This window comes from the organism of the source record quoted next, unplaced genomic scaffold (genome assembly GCF_019419815.1).
Source record: "Pyrus x bretschneideri cultivar Hongxiangsu unplaced genomic scaffold, Pyrus_bretschneideri_v1 Contig8, whole genome shotgun sequence".
Classification (NCBI taxonomy): Eukaryota; Viridiplantae; Streptophyta; class Magnoliopsida; order Rosales; family Rosaceae; genus Pyrus; species Pyrus x bretschneideri.
In genome coordinates, this window is record NW_025999820.1 from 2,157,431 (window position 1) to 2,175,336 (window position 17,906).

The 17,906-nt window shown below is 37.9% G+C and overlaps 2 protein-coding genes across 2 annotated transcripts; both read left to right on the forward strand.

Annotated features, from left to right (window-relative positions):
* The first annotated feature begins 7,270 nt into the window (after positions 1-7,270).
* Positions 7,271-12,371, forward strand: LOC103964662 (subtilisin-like protease SBT4.14). Its single transcript, XM_048575434.1, has 11 exons — positions 7,271-7,513; positions 7,591-7,688; positions 7,920-8,017; positions 8,134-8,277; positions 8,413-8,518; positions 9,214-9,727; positions 10,206-10,303; positions 10,407-10,631; positions 10,810-10,918; positions 11,005-11,218; positions 11,527-12,371. The coding sequence occupies exons 1-11, from the start codon at positions 7,349-7,351 to the stop codon at positions 12,063-12,065; spliced, it is 2,310 nt and encodes a 769-aa protein (XP_048431391.1). The 5' UTR covers positions 7,271-7,348; the 3' UTR covers positions 12,066-12,371.
* A 1,894-nt stretch (positions 12,372-14,265) lies between these two features.
* LOC103964635 (subtilisin-like protease SBT1.1) lies at positions 14,266-17,106 on the forward strand. The gene is made up of 2 exons (XM_009377575.2): positions 14,266-14,332; positions 14,623-17,106. Exon 2 carries the CDS (start codon positions 14,630-14,632, stop codon positions 16,922-16,924), a length of 2,295 nt encoding a protein of 764 aa, XP_009375850.2. The 5' UTR covers positions 14,266-14,332; positions 14,623-14,629; the 3' UTR covers positions 16,925-17,106.
* Positions 17,107-17,906: the final 800 nt, after the last annotated feature.

The window sequence follows — 17,906 nt, forward strand, 5'->3', positions numbered from 1 at the left end:
GCTACAATCTGAAGATCTAATATACGATGCACTTCAGCTTCAGACTGAGCAATGTGGGGATCTAAATAAGACAAAGTGGGAGTCATCTACGATAATTCATGTCATTTTTTAGGAACGGTGACGTTTTTATGCCCTAACAACGGGAAAAATGTCTTATAGAAGTGACAATTCGCAAAATGAGTGGTAAAAAGATCATCTGTCAAAGGTTCTAAGTAATGAATAATTGAAGGAGAATCGTCTCCGACATACATTCTCATCCTCTACTAAGGCCCTATATTTGTACATAAGGGTGGAAAAATCGGCACATAGACCGCACAACCAAAAATGCGCAGATGCGATATGTTGGGTTTGTATGCGATAGTCAACTAAAGGGCACTATATGGTTAGGTCGCAAAAGGCCTCAAGTGGACCAACATGGTTGTGTGAATATTGCATGGCCCCAAGTTGCGATTGGGAGCTTGGTACGTTGACCAACGATTAAGCAATCATTTGCCAGTGCTCAATGAATGCCTCTACCAGCCCGTTCTATTTGTGAACATGGAATACTAGATGTTCAACTTTAACCCCAATTGACATGCAATAGTCATCAAAAGTTTTAGATGTGAATTTTCCAGCATTATCTAATCAAATAGATTTGATCAAATAATCAGGGTGGTGAGCCCTGGGCTTGATAACATGAGCCAACAGTTTGGAAAATGCAACGCTCCTTGTGAAAAACAAGCACACCTATGACCAACGTATGGAAGTGCCAGCCAATACCGTAAAATATCCAAATAGTTTGCAGAAAAGGTGAATCGATCCACAAATGTCCCCCTGAATCTTTTGTAGAAAAATATGATGATTCGAGCGAATCTTGTCATAAGAAGGCTTAATGATAAGCTTTCCCATAGAGAAAGTATGACATGTGTGAAGGAAAATTTGTGAAAAACATGTTCATTTAAGCAACATCAATAGCATGCAATTAACAATTAAAGGCGGAATCATGCTTGTATGCACTTAAAACAAAACATTTACCCATGAAATTCAAAGCCTAGTAGATAGGTGAATCAAGACTCAACTCAAAACAAAGTGAGTTGAGAAATCAATACCTTTGTAGATTCCTCTTTGCATAAGCAAAGGCTAATCACCCAAAGAGAGGGCCTTCAATCCTTGCATCTTGGATCCATGGATTTGGATGGATGAAAAGGTTTCTCCAAGTTCCCAAAATTGAGAACCTCTAATTATTCATCACCAAGGCATAATGAAGAAGAAATGAGTGACCTTGGAGGAGTTTGATTGCTAGATGATCCCTCCAAGGTTGGCCAAAACTTTAGAGAGAAAGGAGAGCTTGTGTTCTCATCCTTTCCCCCAAAAATAACCCTTAGTAAATTTTAGGTTATAAAGTCCTTTATATAGTCCCTTCAAATAAGTGACCTAATGGACCAAAAGCCCTATTCTTTTACACATGGCTAGCCTATAGGTTTATTGGGCTTTCAAGCCCTTTGTTTTATTCAAGTTGTCATACAACTTGAGTTAATGGGCTTGACATTCAAATCCCATTGGGCCTTGCGGCCCAAAACTAACCCGAGGTCTTTAACGAACTTATTCGTTTGATTAATTAACATATTAATTAATCCTAGCCTTAGATAAATAATTAAACCATTTAATTATTCTTACTCATCTCCGTTGTTTCTTCAAACTCTACCTTACTCGGTGAACGATCCATTAGGTTCCTTTTAGCGAGGCAGTGGGCGATTAAAACTCTTTCTAATCGATTGTGAATTGAAACTTACTTTCAATTCTCCCGTTAGTGATAATACACTTTTAGGGCTTCCACAAACCATGGTTGACGCCTAGCAGCATGTCATGGTTACCCAAGCTAATCAGAAGAGGTGGAGAACCTATTCAGTTTAGGATTACAAATGCAATACGGTCTTTCTCTAATACAATACTCTTGACCACACTGTTTGGTTTGATAGTTTATTCATGTCTACTATCCAATGTGAATCTTGTACTTATATGATTACCTTGAATGTGATCTGGAACGCATTCCAACATCTCATTCATACTCTGGCCAGAGATTCTAAATCATATCATAGAGTATTCTCCCTCAAACAGTTTGAAGGTTAGAGATCCCTTGTTGCGCATTCACTTGCCTCCATGGCTAAGTGGCTTAACCCCAACGATGCCGTGGACACCCTGATAGAGTGACTTTGACATAATCAAAGATTAAGGACCTAACCACAAGACAACTGTGATGCCTCAAGTCAAAAGACTAATTTGCATTATCCCAACCATGAGTTCTCATGTGACATGAATATGAGAACTCTTCGTTGATCGTGTTCAATGAACTCATTCTCTATTGAGCACCTACGTACTTGTCTTGATGTCACACACACCAATGACTCGAGACTAGTCACTCTCCCTGAGAGAAGACATAGCACGTACTGATCTTAACGGACTGTCAATGCCCAATTGACAATCCTATGATCAGGAACGTTTCGGATGTGTCAACGAAAGAATGGTCTCATGAATCTAACTTCTTTAGATCGCATTCTTCCAATCACATATTCCTTGGACTTATCGTTTAAGCATATAACATTTATATTAGACGGCTCAAACAATAATCTTTGCCCTTTACATTTAAACTACATTAGTTTGAAATGAACTACATTAGTTTGAAATGTCCGTAAAGTATCATCATATGATTGGTTTTAGGGCACATTTCCAACAATGTGATTCCTTGAATAGAACCTAAACTTCGAGTTAGTGGATGCCCGTGTGAAGATTTAAGGATAGGGCGCATCGTTGTTCGCCCAAGGTGTCCTAAACGATCATGCCAAAGTGTAATTTCGAGTGCAGTCCCTGTGGTAGGGCCAGCCACATAGTGACTCTCTATAGAGCGTATGGTTGTAGTAGACAAACCACTCAGGATATGCTTCATCTTCTCTAGAATACGCTTCTGGCCATATTCATGGGAAGTGATGCACAGAAATTCAACTCCATTTTCTTCATAGGTTTCAACGTGGTAGTTATTGTCTAATTATTGTCTTGAATATCATTAACACTCAACAATGTTCTTCCAAAACATGGTGAATAAAGTGCCTCTTGAATGGTCAAAATAATGCCATTGGACAACATTATACGAGCCTTTTTGTATCTTCAATCAAGTTGGATGGACTTGAGATGGTTGTCAGTGGTGCATTATTAGGTACAAAGTTAGTAAAATAGATGCGTTCACACAAAATGGTGTCCATGGTTGCACTATTTGCTAGACAACTAACTTTCCCACTAGTCATACCTAGAATAAAATTAACTGAACCAGTCACATGCATAAAAGTTTGAAAACTTAAATCCATTCAATTAATTTTTTTTCGATAAAAGTTTGTGAACTTCAAGTTCGTAGTACCTACAAACAAATGCATATATATACAAAAATATGCAACAAATATATACAAGTAGGTCTTCCATGCCTATGATTATAATTGAAATAATTATTTGGCTTTCGGGCCAAAATTAAAGTTTGGGCGAAAAAAATTAAAACCCATAAGGCCTAAAAAAAATAAGCAATATAATTGGTGGACCAAAGCCCTGATAGGCTTTTAAAAACCATGAAAATGAATAAGGTCCAGGCCCAAAATTGGGCTAGAGACATCTCGAGCTGAGCAAACCATGGGCTATAAGCACATTGGTTTTAAAAAAAAAAAAAAACATATATTGGGCTGCAGAAGAAGGCCCAAACAGAGGCATGCTCTGGTACTTCGCGGATACAGGTGCACCAGTATAAGAGTTGGGCTCTGGTGCAACGCAGTGCAGGAATAGCGCCTTAGCCACGAGGGTTGGGATCTGCTACTACGTGGTGCAAGAGGACATCAAAACCCACTTAGGCTGGTGTCATTCGCAAGCTGAGTAACTCGTTTATGGGCTGCAACATGCGAGCCCAGAGAAAAAAAAAATCCCTCCAGTGGGCCGAGAGAAACGTCATCCCAAAGGGCTGGTGTTTGGACCGAGGGTTAGCCAAGCCCAGATGGGCTCGGGTAAAGACCAAAGAACATCCCAACGTCATTAGGTGATGTCGCCAGAGGCGAGGCTAGCATCGTCGCTACTGACAGCCACGTTTTAGGTCGAAAAAACGTCAGTACTAATCGGGTTTTAACAAAGAACCTCGATTATGACGGAGAAACAAGTCTTGATGTCTTACGAAACAAGAATCCATGAATTCGAAAACGGGGCTACAAATTTCGGTGAGATTTCGAAGAATCTTAGCTAAGGCCATGTCAGTGGTGATTGCGGGTCACCGAGAATGACTTGCCATTGTTTCTGGTTCTGGGTTTGGAGCCCAGGGGGTTCCGTGATCTCGACTTGCTCACGGGTTGTGCTTTTCAAAAAATCCTAAAAAATAGTATTTTGTAATTTCCAGATCATAGTTTAATGCATATTCATCATATAATTTAATGCATGAGCAGATATATGATGCAATTCATGGCAATATCAATTCACATAATTCAACAATTATGGATATAATGCATACACAATTTATGTAGAATCTAAAATTCAAAAAATGTAAAGTTGGGTTATGCATTATGGTGAATGTTCATGCTATAAGGGCTACAAAAATATCGAGATACAAATCGTTGTTTTGGAAGAAGCTAATTGCGTGATGATATTAATGAACTGGTTTGGTGCATAAAATTATTTCTTTAATTTCGGCTTTCCATCTCCAAAGCTTGTATCACGTTCAACACACCAAAAAAAAAAAACAAAAAACAAACAAACAAACAAACAAAACAAAACAAAACAAAACAAAAAATTGAATCAATAAAAGTATATGGATTCAATAAAATCAGAATTTAATCAATTAAGAATAATTGAAATGTAATACTTCCCTGATTGAAGACGAATAATTTCCATGTTAGATTCCTAAGCATAACGGTTGGAGCGTGCTAATAACGTGTTGTGGCTTATTTTAATCTAACATGGAGACAGAAGGGGCGCACTGCAGACAGAGAGAGAGAGAGTAAGGAGAGAGATGTGTTTGTAGGATTATGTAGAGGATGTGTTATTCCCCCTTACACAATGCATTTATTTATAGTATTAAGGGAGGGAATAATCCTTCTCCTCCAAGAAATACAAGTCATAATAGGGAAGAATAACTAGTATCAAATCTAATCTAGAATTTACACAATCACATTTAAATACAAGGTTTATAACATCGTCGATATTTTAGTCCTTGGTTTGGTTGTAGTAAGAACAAAATGAAAAAGTTCTGCGCAATTCATGCTTCACCAATACTCCAAGTTAAACCTACCTTTCCTTATGTGAATATGCATATTTTATGGGGTTTTTATCGTTTATAACCAAAATTTGGCCACCCAATTCATAAATGTCAGCTTTTATAAAAAAAATTCAATTATAGCAGAAAACTCAACGGAATAGACTTATATGCCCTCTAAATTAAATTCGAATTACTATTTAGAACCCAAAACCCTTTCTCAAAGTTTTTGCACGGTTGTTCAATGAGGAATGGGGATGGAAAAGGTCAGGGACCAGTTGCAGGCATATAGAACAAGCCGTGAATACATGGTCAGCTGCGGCATTGAAAAAATCGAAACTTTTTTCATATGAATTACTTTTTTATGGAATCGATTAAAAAGTGCATATGCTCCATGCTAAGATTGAATTTATAAGCTCCTTTTCTTGGGAGAAAATAAACAATCAGTGAGATCAAACTTCATCATTCTTGGTCATTGCCATCAAAACCCTAATACTCAAATACCAGTTAATTGTTACACAAAAATATGCAGAAATTTTGTTCCATAAAATTATCATTGTGACCTATGTTGTAGCATTATCAAGTAAGATATGAATTTGACAGTTGTTTTTGCTCAATCTTTCTTCGTTCATTCTGCTTTTTCATATTGGAATCTGGATATTATCAGACACTCAAACTATAAAATCGAAAAGAAGGCCATCTCTTGTTAGTTTACATTTATTCAGTTTTCAATAGTGAGGGCATTTGGTCTATTTACATGGTCTTTTTGCTATATTTGAAATTTTTAATAAAAACCAATACTTATTAATTGAGATGCTAAATTTTTGCTAAAAATGATAAATCCAAAATTTGGCCACCCAATTCATAAATGTCAGTTTTTATAAAACACCTAATGTTAGTTTACAAGTTTATTATATCAGAGTAATTAAACACCTAATGTTATTTTATGCTAGAGTAATTAAACACCTAATGTTAATTTAGAAGTTTATTATATTAGAGTAATTAAACACCTAATGTTAGTTTAGAAGTTTATTATATTATAATTCTTCCATGCAGGCTGAGGTAAATCCGTTCTAATTAAGACATGCAAAATCCATCTTATAAGTTAAACGGTCGTTGTCATCCCATTTCTACCTATGAATTAATAGAAAGGTCTTTTGCTTGAATTGAAATTCAAGTAAAAAAAAACGTTTATAAGTTTATAGGTTCTTTGTTTCCAAGCAACTCATGAGTAATGCTCAAAATTGGACAGTGATCTTATCAGTAATCTCCAGCTCATAGTATTCATTTCCCAATGTTGATCCACATCAAATACATTCAATACAATACACCACAATATTTACCTACCATGACACATTCCACATATCATACACTAAATTGGTGTCTGAAAAGGCCATAAAATCAATTTATGTTGAATGGTATAGGCATTTAAGACTCAATGTTAGCAATGCTGGGAGAGGAGGGAATCGAATACGAGATAAAGTGTTCAAGGGTAAAAATTGTCAACTGCAAGTCTTACGCAGCAACAAATAACCAAAGAATTATAGGATTACATAAATATTTAAAGATCAAGATTTTACAGTCGGGCTAACGACCCACTACTAATCATACCGATATCGTCCCAACTTGACCACCTGCACATTCTAGCAAGATGTTGAAATTTATTACAAAAGATTCAGTGCAATTACACAAGTGGAACTATTCAATATAAGTTATAATTATTTGCAAAGTTTCTGATCCGAGACTATTCTTAACACAACCGTAGGGCAACTAAATATATATCCTCACATGTGCTAATAAATCTATATATATATATATACATATGTATACATATATGTACACCCCATCCAGAAAGTGCAACTGTAACAAACAAATAGGGAAGTGATATTTTCAGCAAGTTTCTCCAAAAGAAGCAATGCTAGCCCGTAGATAACGTTGACATTGACATTGACCTGACCACAATACACAACCTGAATTTCTGTTAACTTACTTCTAAGCTTTCTCAACGAATTTAAAACAGCTCAAGGCTTCTTGCTCTTATCCTTTTACGTTTTTCTTGTGTTTGCTCCTTCTGAAACCACCTAGATATCTCGTTGGATGTATAAAAACAAGAGGAACCAATTTGTGAGGCAGCTGAGTGCAAAGCCAACACTAAATCTTGCAAGCATGTGGAGCAAGAAAATTAGTTCTTCCTTTCTTCTTCTTTTTCTTCTTCATTTGATCATAGTAGGCGTCGTTTGTGTAAAAGGAGATGACCAAAAGGTACATACCCTAATACTTTGTCTTAAATTTAATTTTATGTTATATTAATCCGGTTTTGTAATTTATGGAATGCACAGAAGTTTTACATTGTGTACATGGGAGCTCATCCTGTGAATAATGAGGACTCTGCAGCTTCCCATACGCATATGAAAATCCTCTCATCTGTTAAAGGAAGGTTGGTTGACACTCTACACTTCCTCTCATGCACACATGCAAAAAACAATAAAATGTTGAACTATGCATGAAATGCACACGTGGGTTGGTTAGCTGGCCAAGACAGTGTGATTAGTTCGAATTCCTATCCCACAAAATTAAATTTAGAGTAGATATCGTCTTGAAAAAAAACTATGGAATTATATAGAAGTTCTTTTTTCCCATACGATGTTTACATGTTTATGTTTTGCAGCTATGCTGATGCTCAAGAGTCCATGGTTTATAGCTATAAAAAGAGCTTCGATGCCTTTGCTGCCAAGCTTTCTAGCAATGAAGCCAAAAAATTAGAAAGTATGTGTGTGACTGTATCGGTTTGAATCCAAATCGTCATGATCAATAGTTCAGATTAACATTGTGAGGTAAGAAAAAAAAAATTTCATGTTAACTTATGTGTTGTGAATGTATAGGAATGGACGAGGTTCTCTCCGTGATTCCTAATAGGTATCACAAGCTACACACAACAAGATCATGGGATTTCATTGGGTTACCACAAAAAGCTAGACGAAATTTGAAGACTGAAAGTGACATAATTGTTGGTCTCCTTGATACAGGTTATAAAGAATACTAATTTCTTCTTTCTGTTGCATATGACTTCATAAACTTTAAATTATGATGAAAATAAAACTTTTACACACACACACATACATATACTTGAGTCGTGTATAATCTGGTATTCAAATTTCCAGGAATTACTCCAGAGTCCAAAAGCTTTAAGGGAGATGGATTAGGTCCTCCACCAGCAAAGTGGAAAGGAACTTGTGGCCACTTCGCCAATTTTTCTGGATGCAACAAGTAAATTTTTTGAACAGATTCATAATTTAATAAGATTTTGCAAATACCACTTTCAAGTTTTCTCATAAAGTTGATTGAAAAGATTTCCATCCATATACACCACAGGACAGAAATTAACAAGGTTGGTTTCTACATAATTGCCAAATGTCTTTTTTAAAAAAAGAAATGAAAGAAAATGAGATCATTTTTCATTAGTAATTTCAAAAATAAACGTGATCATTTATGACAAACACTGACACCCTATGATTTATCAACATTAACAAAAATGATTCCAAGTTGTGATGAGTATCTGCACGTTCATTTTAACCAAAAACAAAGTAAAAGTTGAAATGATCTCTTTGTAAAATATTGCAGAAAATTTCATGAAGGGAATCCCTCGCAATAGTTCATGGAGCAGGATAGAAAGTGCCCTTGTATTTACCGTTTCTTGACCATGCATTGCTCATATAACATCCTTAATTAAACCTCTAAAAGTTCACTTTATAGTCAATGCACGGTCACGAAATGGTCAATACGAGAGCACCATCATATCTCGTTTCATGAATAGTGGAGCAGGATCTTTATGAAGCTCATCCTATATGTGTGTGTGTATTATTTTTGGGAGTTACTTATGATTGTACTGTAACTTCTAAGTTATGAAATTAAATGTCCCCTAACCCATATATGTATTTGTCAATTAATATGGTCACTTAAAGCAAGATCATAGGTGCCAATTACTTCAAGCTTGATGGCAATCCAGACCCAGCTGACATCTTATCTCCCTTAGATGTGGATGGCCATGGGACTCATACCTCATCAACCTTAGCAGGCAACCAGGTCCCCAACGCCAACCTCTTCGGCCTAGCCAAGGGCACTGCACGAGGTGCAGTGCCTTCGGCTAGGGTGGCCATGTACAAAGTATGCTGGGCTAGCAGTGGCTGTTCAGACATGGACATCCTAGCAGCGTATGATGCTGCCATACATGACGGCGTCGATGTCATATCAGTTTCTATTGGCGGAGGGGGTTCAAGTTATGTGTCGGACATTATAGCAATAGGTGCATTTCATGCCATTAAGAAGGGTATTATTACTGTGGCCTCAGCTGGAAATGATGGACCAAATTTGGGAAGTGTTCTTAATCATGCACCATGGTTGGTAACTGTGGCTGCCAGTGGGATTGATAGGGATTTCATTAGCAAAGTTCATCTGGGCAATGGAAAGGATGTCTCAGTAAGTTTACATTTCTGCCTAGGTGGTGCACACCCTTTGAATTTTGCTTTGACTTTTTTTAATTTTTTATGCAAACGATATTTTACTTTAAGCTAATCTAAATTGCAGAGCAGAGATTCGTAATCGAATGCATAGGGGGAACACATAGTATGATTATTTTGATCCAAAATTAACTACCGGATGATACTTGGTGGTGTATGATAATTAAACCAAACTGTAGGAAGAATTTTTTTTGTAGTTATGTTTCGTACACGTTGAAGGTGTCACCTACTTGTATTGGTTGAGGGGCCCTTGACCATACTCAAGGGGCCTCAAGAGGACTTGAGAACCACTCGAGGGGGCCTCGAGTTGCTATTTAAAAAGTGCTAAAAGTGTTTATTGTGTTAGTAAAAAGTTAGAATTTTCTAAATGTCCCGTACTTTGGCTGTGTTGTATGATGCTGTTAATTTGATTGTGTTTATATGATACATGCATGCAGGGGGTTGGAGTGAGCATGTTCAGTCCAAAGAAAAACTTATACCCTATTGTTAGTGGGGTTGATGTAGCACAAAGCTCTCAAACCAAGGAAGGTGCAAGGTAATCAATCACTTTGTTCATCATCCATCAAGAAAAACAATTTTAACTTAATCTGAGAAAATAAAAAGATACTAATTCTTCGGACGGTTGTCGTGTATGACAGGTTCTGTGTTCAGGATACATTAGACCCTGGAAAGGTAAAGGGCAAGCTTGTTTTCTGCAAACTCGGATCTTGGGGCGCTGATTCTGTGGTTAAAGGAATTGGAGGGGCTGGCATTATAATTGAAGATGATCAGTTTCTTGATGCTGCTCAAATATTCATGGCTCCAGGAACCATGGTCAATTCTACAATCGGGGATATCATAGATGCATACATTCACACAACAAGGTAGAGAGTGCTCTCCACTCCGCACCCACGTTCTAGTCCCATCCTCGTAGTTTAGATTATCGCTCGAATGAATAATGAATAAAAGAAGGGTGATAGTACACTAAGAACTTATAACTAAATTTATTTAATGTTTATATTTTTACATAGCAAAATAAGTAGCATTTTCTTTATCATGCAGATCACCAGCAGCAGTGATATACAAGTCTCAACAAACAAAGAAACGTGCTCCGTTTATTGCTTCGTTCTCCTCCCGGGGTCCAAATCAAGGATCCAACCGCATCCTCAAGGTGTTTTCTTGGTCATTTTCTCATAGTTTAACTAAGACTGCTAGAAACTCATGAACCCGTTTTTGGTGCCGTATTATGTGATGCAGCCTGATATTGCAGCACCTGGGGTTGACATCTTAGCGTCTTATACTCTAAGGAAGTCGCTCACTGGATTGGCAGGTGACACACAATTTTCAGAATTTACACTCATGTCTGGAACTTCCATGGCATGCCCGCACGTTGCTGGAGTAGCAGCATACGTAAAGTCATTCCACCCGAATTGGTCACCGGCTGCAATTAGATCTGCCATCTTGACCACAGGTAAGGAACTTTTTTCATTTTTGAGTGCTAAATGTGTCCCCAAATAACTAAAAGCGTTTCTGAAATGGAAAAACATGTAAAATAACACTCGCTTGGGGAGAAACACCCTTAAGTGCTTCTGGAGAAGCACGCTATACGTGTTTTCTCAGGAAGTGCATTTAGTTGAATGTAAATTGAGTTTTTAATGGACGATTTTATGTGCTTCTGACAACAAAAGCATGCCTTTACTAATAGTACTCAAATTCTTTCATTACGCTCACTGTTATCATGACTTGCACTCTGATTACAATGTTTACATCTTTGTCAAGCAAAACCAATGAGCCAGCGGGTGACCAGCGACGCAGAATTCGCCTATGGTGCCGGTCAAGTGAACCCGGCTAAAGCTGTTAACCCGGGCCTAGTCTATGACATGGATGAAATATTGTCCTACATTCAGTTCCTCTGCCATGAAGGCTACAAAGGGTCCTCATTAGCCCCTTTGGTGGGTTCAAAAACCCTAAACTGCTCCTCATTGCTTCCTGGTCAAGGCTATGATGCTCTCAACTATCCCACCATGCAGCTCAGCTTGAAAAGCAACAAGCAACCAACAGTTGGTGTTTTCAGAAGAACTGTCACCAATGTGGGCCCTGCAAAATCCATCTACAATGCCACTATTAGAGCACCAAAAGGAGTTGAAATCACTGTAAAGCCCATGAGTCTGTCTTTCTCCAGCACCTTGGAAAAGAAGACCTTCCAAGTTGTGGTGAAGGCGAACCCTATGACCAGTATGCGGATGGTATCCGGCTCGCTCGGATGGAAAAGCACTCGATACACCGTGAGGAGTCCCATTGTGATTTACAGTCCATGATCAGAATATTACTTGGAGTTGAAGGTGCCTAGTTAGTGTGTGTATATATATATATATATATATATATATATATATACAGGAAATCCATGAAACAGTGAACTATAGTAGCATTCTCACAGGCTCTCTCTTTTATTATTGAATTTAAAAAAAAAAAAACAACTATGGATAGAAATTGACTCAAATAAAATGTTTGTCCTCCATAGTTGTTTGTGTAACTCGAATATAACTTGACGAACCATTCAACTATTGTAAGGTTTATACATGAGAGATGCAATCAATAAATATAGTCTAAATAGTTTTATTTTATTTGAAAAGGAATTGTATGTAGTATTGTGTTAGGTGAGATCCATTTGCATAAATGTTTCTCATTCGAGTCATACTCCCTAATAGTTGTAGTATAATAAAAGCTTCGCAAGGAAATCGGAGCAGGCTATCACAAGACAAATAATCTTTTGGATGAGATTCCGTTTGGAACTAGTGTCCTAGTGAAGTGGGGCTAATCATCATGTCATATCACGTTAGTAAGTGCATACATACCATTATTTCACATCTCAGTCCCACTACTAGTAGTCTACTACTACCTTGAATTGAACTCAAAGCAAGGCATTGGTGATAAGGCCACGTGGTGACTGCTAAAAGAACAATAATTAATTGGTCATTTTGCGGATTTGAAGGAAAACGCTAGAGAAACCGTATTTTGAAAAACCTCAATCTTTCACTTTTTTAATAAAGGTGTAACCTACTTGTGTTGGTCCATGACATCATTGGCAAGGGGTGGTAAGAGAGAGTGGCCGGGATTTGCTTTAGCCATTAAATTTTGTTTTTGCTTGGACTTTTCTCCCAAATGAACTAGTGCATGCTCGAAAAAATGGTTTCAAATCGAATAATCTTAGGGACATCATATTTTGGTAACTGTATTATTTTTTTAATAGAGGACTGACCCGACAAATCAACAAGCACCTCTTATCTTTCAGGGGACCATAAGCAAGGTTGCAAAACCCACTTCCTTTCACAATGTATACTCTTCTACACTTTGGCATGATTAATGGTTTCTCTCTTTAATTTATATGTTTTTTTTTTTTTTTTGGAGTGGAGGAGCTGAAGCAAATTGATCGCATTGTCAAAAGTTTTCCCCTAATTTGGCATAAGCGTGGGATAAAGGACGACCCTCGAACACCCGAACGTACCAAAATTTATTAGAAAAGAAAAAGTACAATGAGGGGGGACAAATAACCGAAACCCAGAAGAATAAATAAACTAGAAAATATGTTGTAAAAACATGTATGATACGGTAGTTGGACATGCCCAACACAAAGAACAGTAGAAGTGTCGCATATGTAAACAAGGGAATGGTATTGCAACTTTGCTGTAGCATAATTCTAACTCATTTTCCCAAACTGTAATCAAAACTAGTTAGCTCATGAAAGTATAAAAACCATAGCCCGTAGTTCATTCGGTAAATTGTTGTGCTTAAATGAATCAATAGGGCGATAAAAGTTGTATGAAAGAAGAGAGAGAAAAAATAGCGAATTTGGCTATCGTATTTTAGCCGTATGCACTCTAAAAGTGTACATGTTTTCGACACTCAGAAGAAGAGTGCGTGTAAGAGGTTAGGAGAAGAAGAAAAAAAAGAGTGTTAAAATGGCTAGCCAAAAATATAATATGAATCAATACTTGCACAAGCACTTTCGCAGCCGAAGGCATTTTCTTTTTTAAATATAAGAGGTGTTCCATCATACATGATTACAGACTAAATCTTCCTTCCCATGATTTACTTTTGCACCAAGAAGGTGTGTGCTGGATACCTCATGATTCGGCATCTTACCTTTTGTTCAGTTATGTTTCTAGTTTTGATCCATTTGCAGGCGTGCACTTTGAAGTAGAGAAAGTGGGCACGCTTGTTGTCGGTATGGTGCATATAAGAGTAAAAAGATCAAATTGTCAACTTCAAGTCACCCTAAGTGTTCAACATCAACCGTATCAATGAAAAAAGAAGAATTTAAATACTCTAATTCCACTCCAACTAATATCGAAGCCTTTTGCGATAAAACCCCACACTTGCAATTACCAAGTTGGGGACAATATTGGTGTTGTTGGAGGTAGACCTTTAGCCCGTCTCTCTAATAATTTCTACACTAAGTGCAATATTCGCATATATATCAAAAGCATGCTTCTTTTCTTTTCTATATAAACAACCTTTTAAGTTGGTAAATCTTCACCCCACACAAAATACACTTCCTCATTCTCCTTGTTTGAGGCAAGCAAAGGTACATATTCGAACGTCTCTTTGAATTTTTCTCACTCTCTCGATGTATCTCTTGAGTAATGTTAGACCGACCACATACATTTGCTAGCTATATTCGTTACGCATTACGTGACAACTGATGTGTACTTACTACATCAATTATTATAATCAGTTTTTCATTGACAACTTCCGCATAATTTGATAGCTAAATCATTTCAAAACTATGATCCCTCTAACATTACTCAAAGTTGGTGGTGTTTCTTTGCTTAATTTGTCTTCCTTATTATTTATTGACTTGTCCTTTTTTTTCAGAGCTACCATGGTCATAATTAGAACGTGCTTGCTGTTCTTAGTCTTCATGGCTACAACAAAAACCGCTTTAATGAAAGAACAGACATACATAGTTCACATGGACAAGGCGAAAATCACGGACTCAGATCACCAACGGTACTACAAATCTGTGATCGATTCTATCACCACACTCTCATCTCAAGCAGAAGAGGAAAACAAACCACCAACTCCTCAGCTCCTTTACACTTATGAAACTGCTGTTTCAGGTTTTGCAGCAAAGCTATCAGTCTCTCAACTCCGATCCTTGAACCGAATAGATGGTTTCCTCTCCGCGACACCTGATGAACTGCTAACTCTCCACACCACACACACTCCTCAGTTTCTTGGCTTACAAAACGGCAAAGGACTTTGGAGTGCTTCTAACTTGGCCTCGGACGTGATCATTGGCTTTGTCGATACAGGGATCTGGCCAGAACATGTTAGCTTCCATGACACAGGCATTTCCCCGGTGCCCTTTCGTTGGAAAGGCACTTGTGAGGAAGGCACAAAGTTCTCAGTTTCAAATTGCAACAAAAAGCTTGTTGGTGCAAGAGCCTTATTCAGAGGGTATGAGGGCATTATTGGCAGAATCAACGAAACAGAAGAGTATCGATCTCCTCGTGATTCAAGTGGGCACGGAACTCACACTGCTTCCACTTCAGCTGGAAACCTTGTAAGCCAAGCTAGCTTATTTGGTTTGGCCAAGGGCTCAGCCAGCGGTATGAAGCGTACCGCGAGAATCGCAGCCTATAAGGCCTGCTGGCAATTCGGATGTGCCAACTCTGATGTAATGGCTGCAATTGACAGTGCTGTTGCAGATGGGGTAGACATTTTGTCGCTCTCTTTGGGAGGCACTTCTAGGCCTTTTTACAGAGACAACATTGCTATTACTACATTTGGAGCAGTTCAAAATGGAGTTTCTGTTTCATGCTCTGCAGGCAATTCAGGCCCTTCTGCTTCAAGTGTTAGCAACGGTGCACCTTGGATTATGACTGTTGCAGCAAGCTACACTGACAGGCGTTTCCCAACAGTTGTAAAGCTCGGGAATGGGCAGATTTTCATAGGGACGTCTCTGTATTCAGGTGAAAAAACTAAGCAATTGCCACTAGTGTATAACAGAACCGCAGGTAATAGCCTAGGAGCTGAGTTTTGCTTTGAGGGTGCACTGGTTAAGAAGCTTGTAAAAGGAAAGATTGTGGTTTGTGAGAGAGGATTATACATGCCAGCAGGAACTGGAGAGAAGGTGAAGAAGGCAGGGGGAGCCGGACTGCTCTTACTCAACAGTGACGCCGAAGGAGAGGAACTTATTGCTGATCCTCACATTTTGCCTGCCGCTTCTCTTGGATCTTCGGCTGCTAAAGCCATCAGACAATATGTGATGTCATCAAAGAAACCATCGGCTTCACTTGTGTTCCAAGGCTCAGTCTATGGCAACACTGCGCCTGTGATGGCAGCATTTTCGTCGAGAGGACCAAGTTCAGCTGGACCAGATGTGATCAAACCTGATGTGACTGCACCGGGTGTGAACATTTTGGCTGCCTGGCCACCCAAGCCTAGCCCAAGCATGCTCAAAAGCGATAAGAGAAGCGTGCCATTTAATATAATCTCAGGCACTTCAATGTCCTGCCCTCATGTTAGTGGCTTAGCCTCTCTTCTCAAGTCGGAACATAAGAATTGGTCACCTGCAGAAATCAAATCGGCACTAATGACCACAGCTTATACCATAAACAACAAGCGTTCTCCAATTTCTGATGTTGGCTCGAATAGTTCTCAACCAGCTAGCCCTTTTGCATTTGGTTCGGGGCACGTTGATCCAGAAAGTGCTGCTGATCCAGGCCTAGTTTATGACATCACCACTGAAGACTATCTGCTTTACCTCTGCAGCTTAAACTACAACTCTTCCCAAATAGCTCTTTTCTCCAATGGGGTTAATTTCACTTGTCCTGGTACTTCAGTTGTTCAGTCTGGCGACTTGAATTACCCTTCGTTCTCTGTAATTTTCGACCAAGATAGAAGGAAGACGAGTGTGACATACAAGAGGACAGTGAAAAATGTCGGTAGCATTCCTAGTACTTATGCAGTGCAAGTGAAAGAACCTGCTGGAGTTTCAGTGAGTGTTGAGCCTAAAACCTTGAGATTTAAAAAGATGGGTGAAAAAATGAGCTACAAAGTGAGATTTGTTGCCTTGGGTGGAGCAACTTCAACCAATTCTTCCTTTGGATCTTTAACTTTGGTGGCTGAGAAATATAGAGTTAGAAGTCCCATAGCAGTACTCTGGCTATAAGTTTTGGGGCTAAAACCACCAAACTTTTATTATTAGTGATTGCAAGTTTTAAAGAATTTGCTAGAACATTGGTTGATCCATAGAACCTTGGTTTATCTGCAACAAAACCCTACTACTTTATGTCATTGATGGCTATAGTTGAACTAAAAATTATCAATAAGAACTTTCTATGTTTATCTGAACTATATTTGTTGATTATACTATTCACGCATTTTTCATAGATAGAAGTTATGTAAGATTAATATTAAGGAACGATATGATTAATAAATGTGGTACATGTAATGTTGCTTTTTGTTACGTGTTTTTTTTTTTTATTTCACTCATTATGATCCTGTTGCGGTATTGTTTGATCATTGGACTAACATTTTAGTCAAATATGAAAAATTCTTGAATTTCATAACTTACCTACTTCTTTGCTTTGTCCAATTATGTATCCTTGTAGAGGAAGATGGAGCAAAACTAATGATCCTTACGTTGCCAAAGCAAACCACATACATATATAGTTTGTACGGTGAAAAGCAATAAATTTAACTAGAAAATTTGTTGTGCATAACTCATGATGGATGACTGCACAGTGTTTACCAAAGTGTACTTAGGTTAAAGCAATTGGTTAGGACAGTATTGTATTCAAGTTCGAATGCTTTTTTGTCTAAATTAGAGTATTTTAAAATATAGATTTTTTAAAGGTGAGTCCGATACCTAATCTTCATTCTCAAATATCTATGTATAAAAGGAGAGTATTTGGTCATTTCCTCTCTAAACTTGTATTGCGCTGCCGATTTTTATTTTATTTTTTTTATTTTTATTTTTATTTTTAAACAAATAATATTCTCTACACCTTTGTATTGCACTTCTGATTTAACCCCTTCAACTTTTACTTTGATCAACTCCCCTTAATTATAATACATGGCCATGTTCCCCTCAAGTGTCTTGTCTTCGTTAAAAAAATGTCAGATTTGAAGAAGAAAAAGATAACAAGTAA

Bases quoted from the DNA above. Each gene is read 5' to 3' on its own strand.
- LOC103964662 (XM_048575434.1), top strand. From the start codon at position 7,349: ATGTATAAAAACAAGAGGAACCAATTTGTGAGGCAGCTGAGTGCAAAG. The intron at 8,519-9,213 runs GTAAATTTTTTG...GGTCACTTAAAG, and splicing joins AATTTTTCTGGATGCAACAA to CAAGATCATAGGTGCCAATT. The intron at 11,219-11,526 runs GTAAGGAACTTT...ATCTTTGTCAAG, and splicing joins ATCTGCCATCTTGACCACAG to CAAAACCAATGAGCCAGCGG.
- LOC103964635 (XM_009377575.2), top strand. From the start codon at position 14,630: ATGGTCATAATTAGAACGTGCTTGCTGTTCTTAGTCTTCATGGCTACA.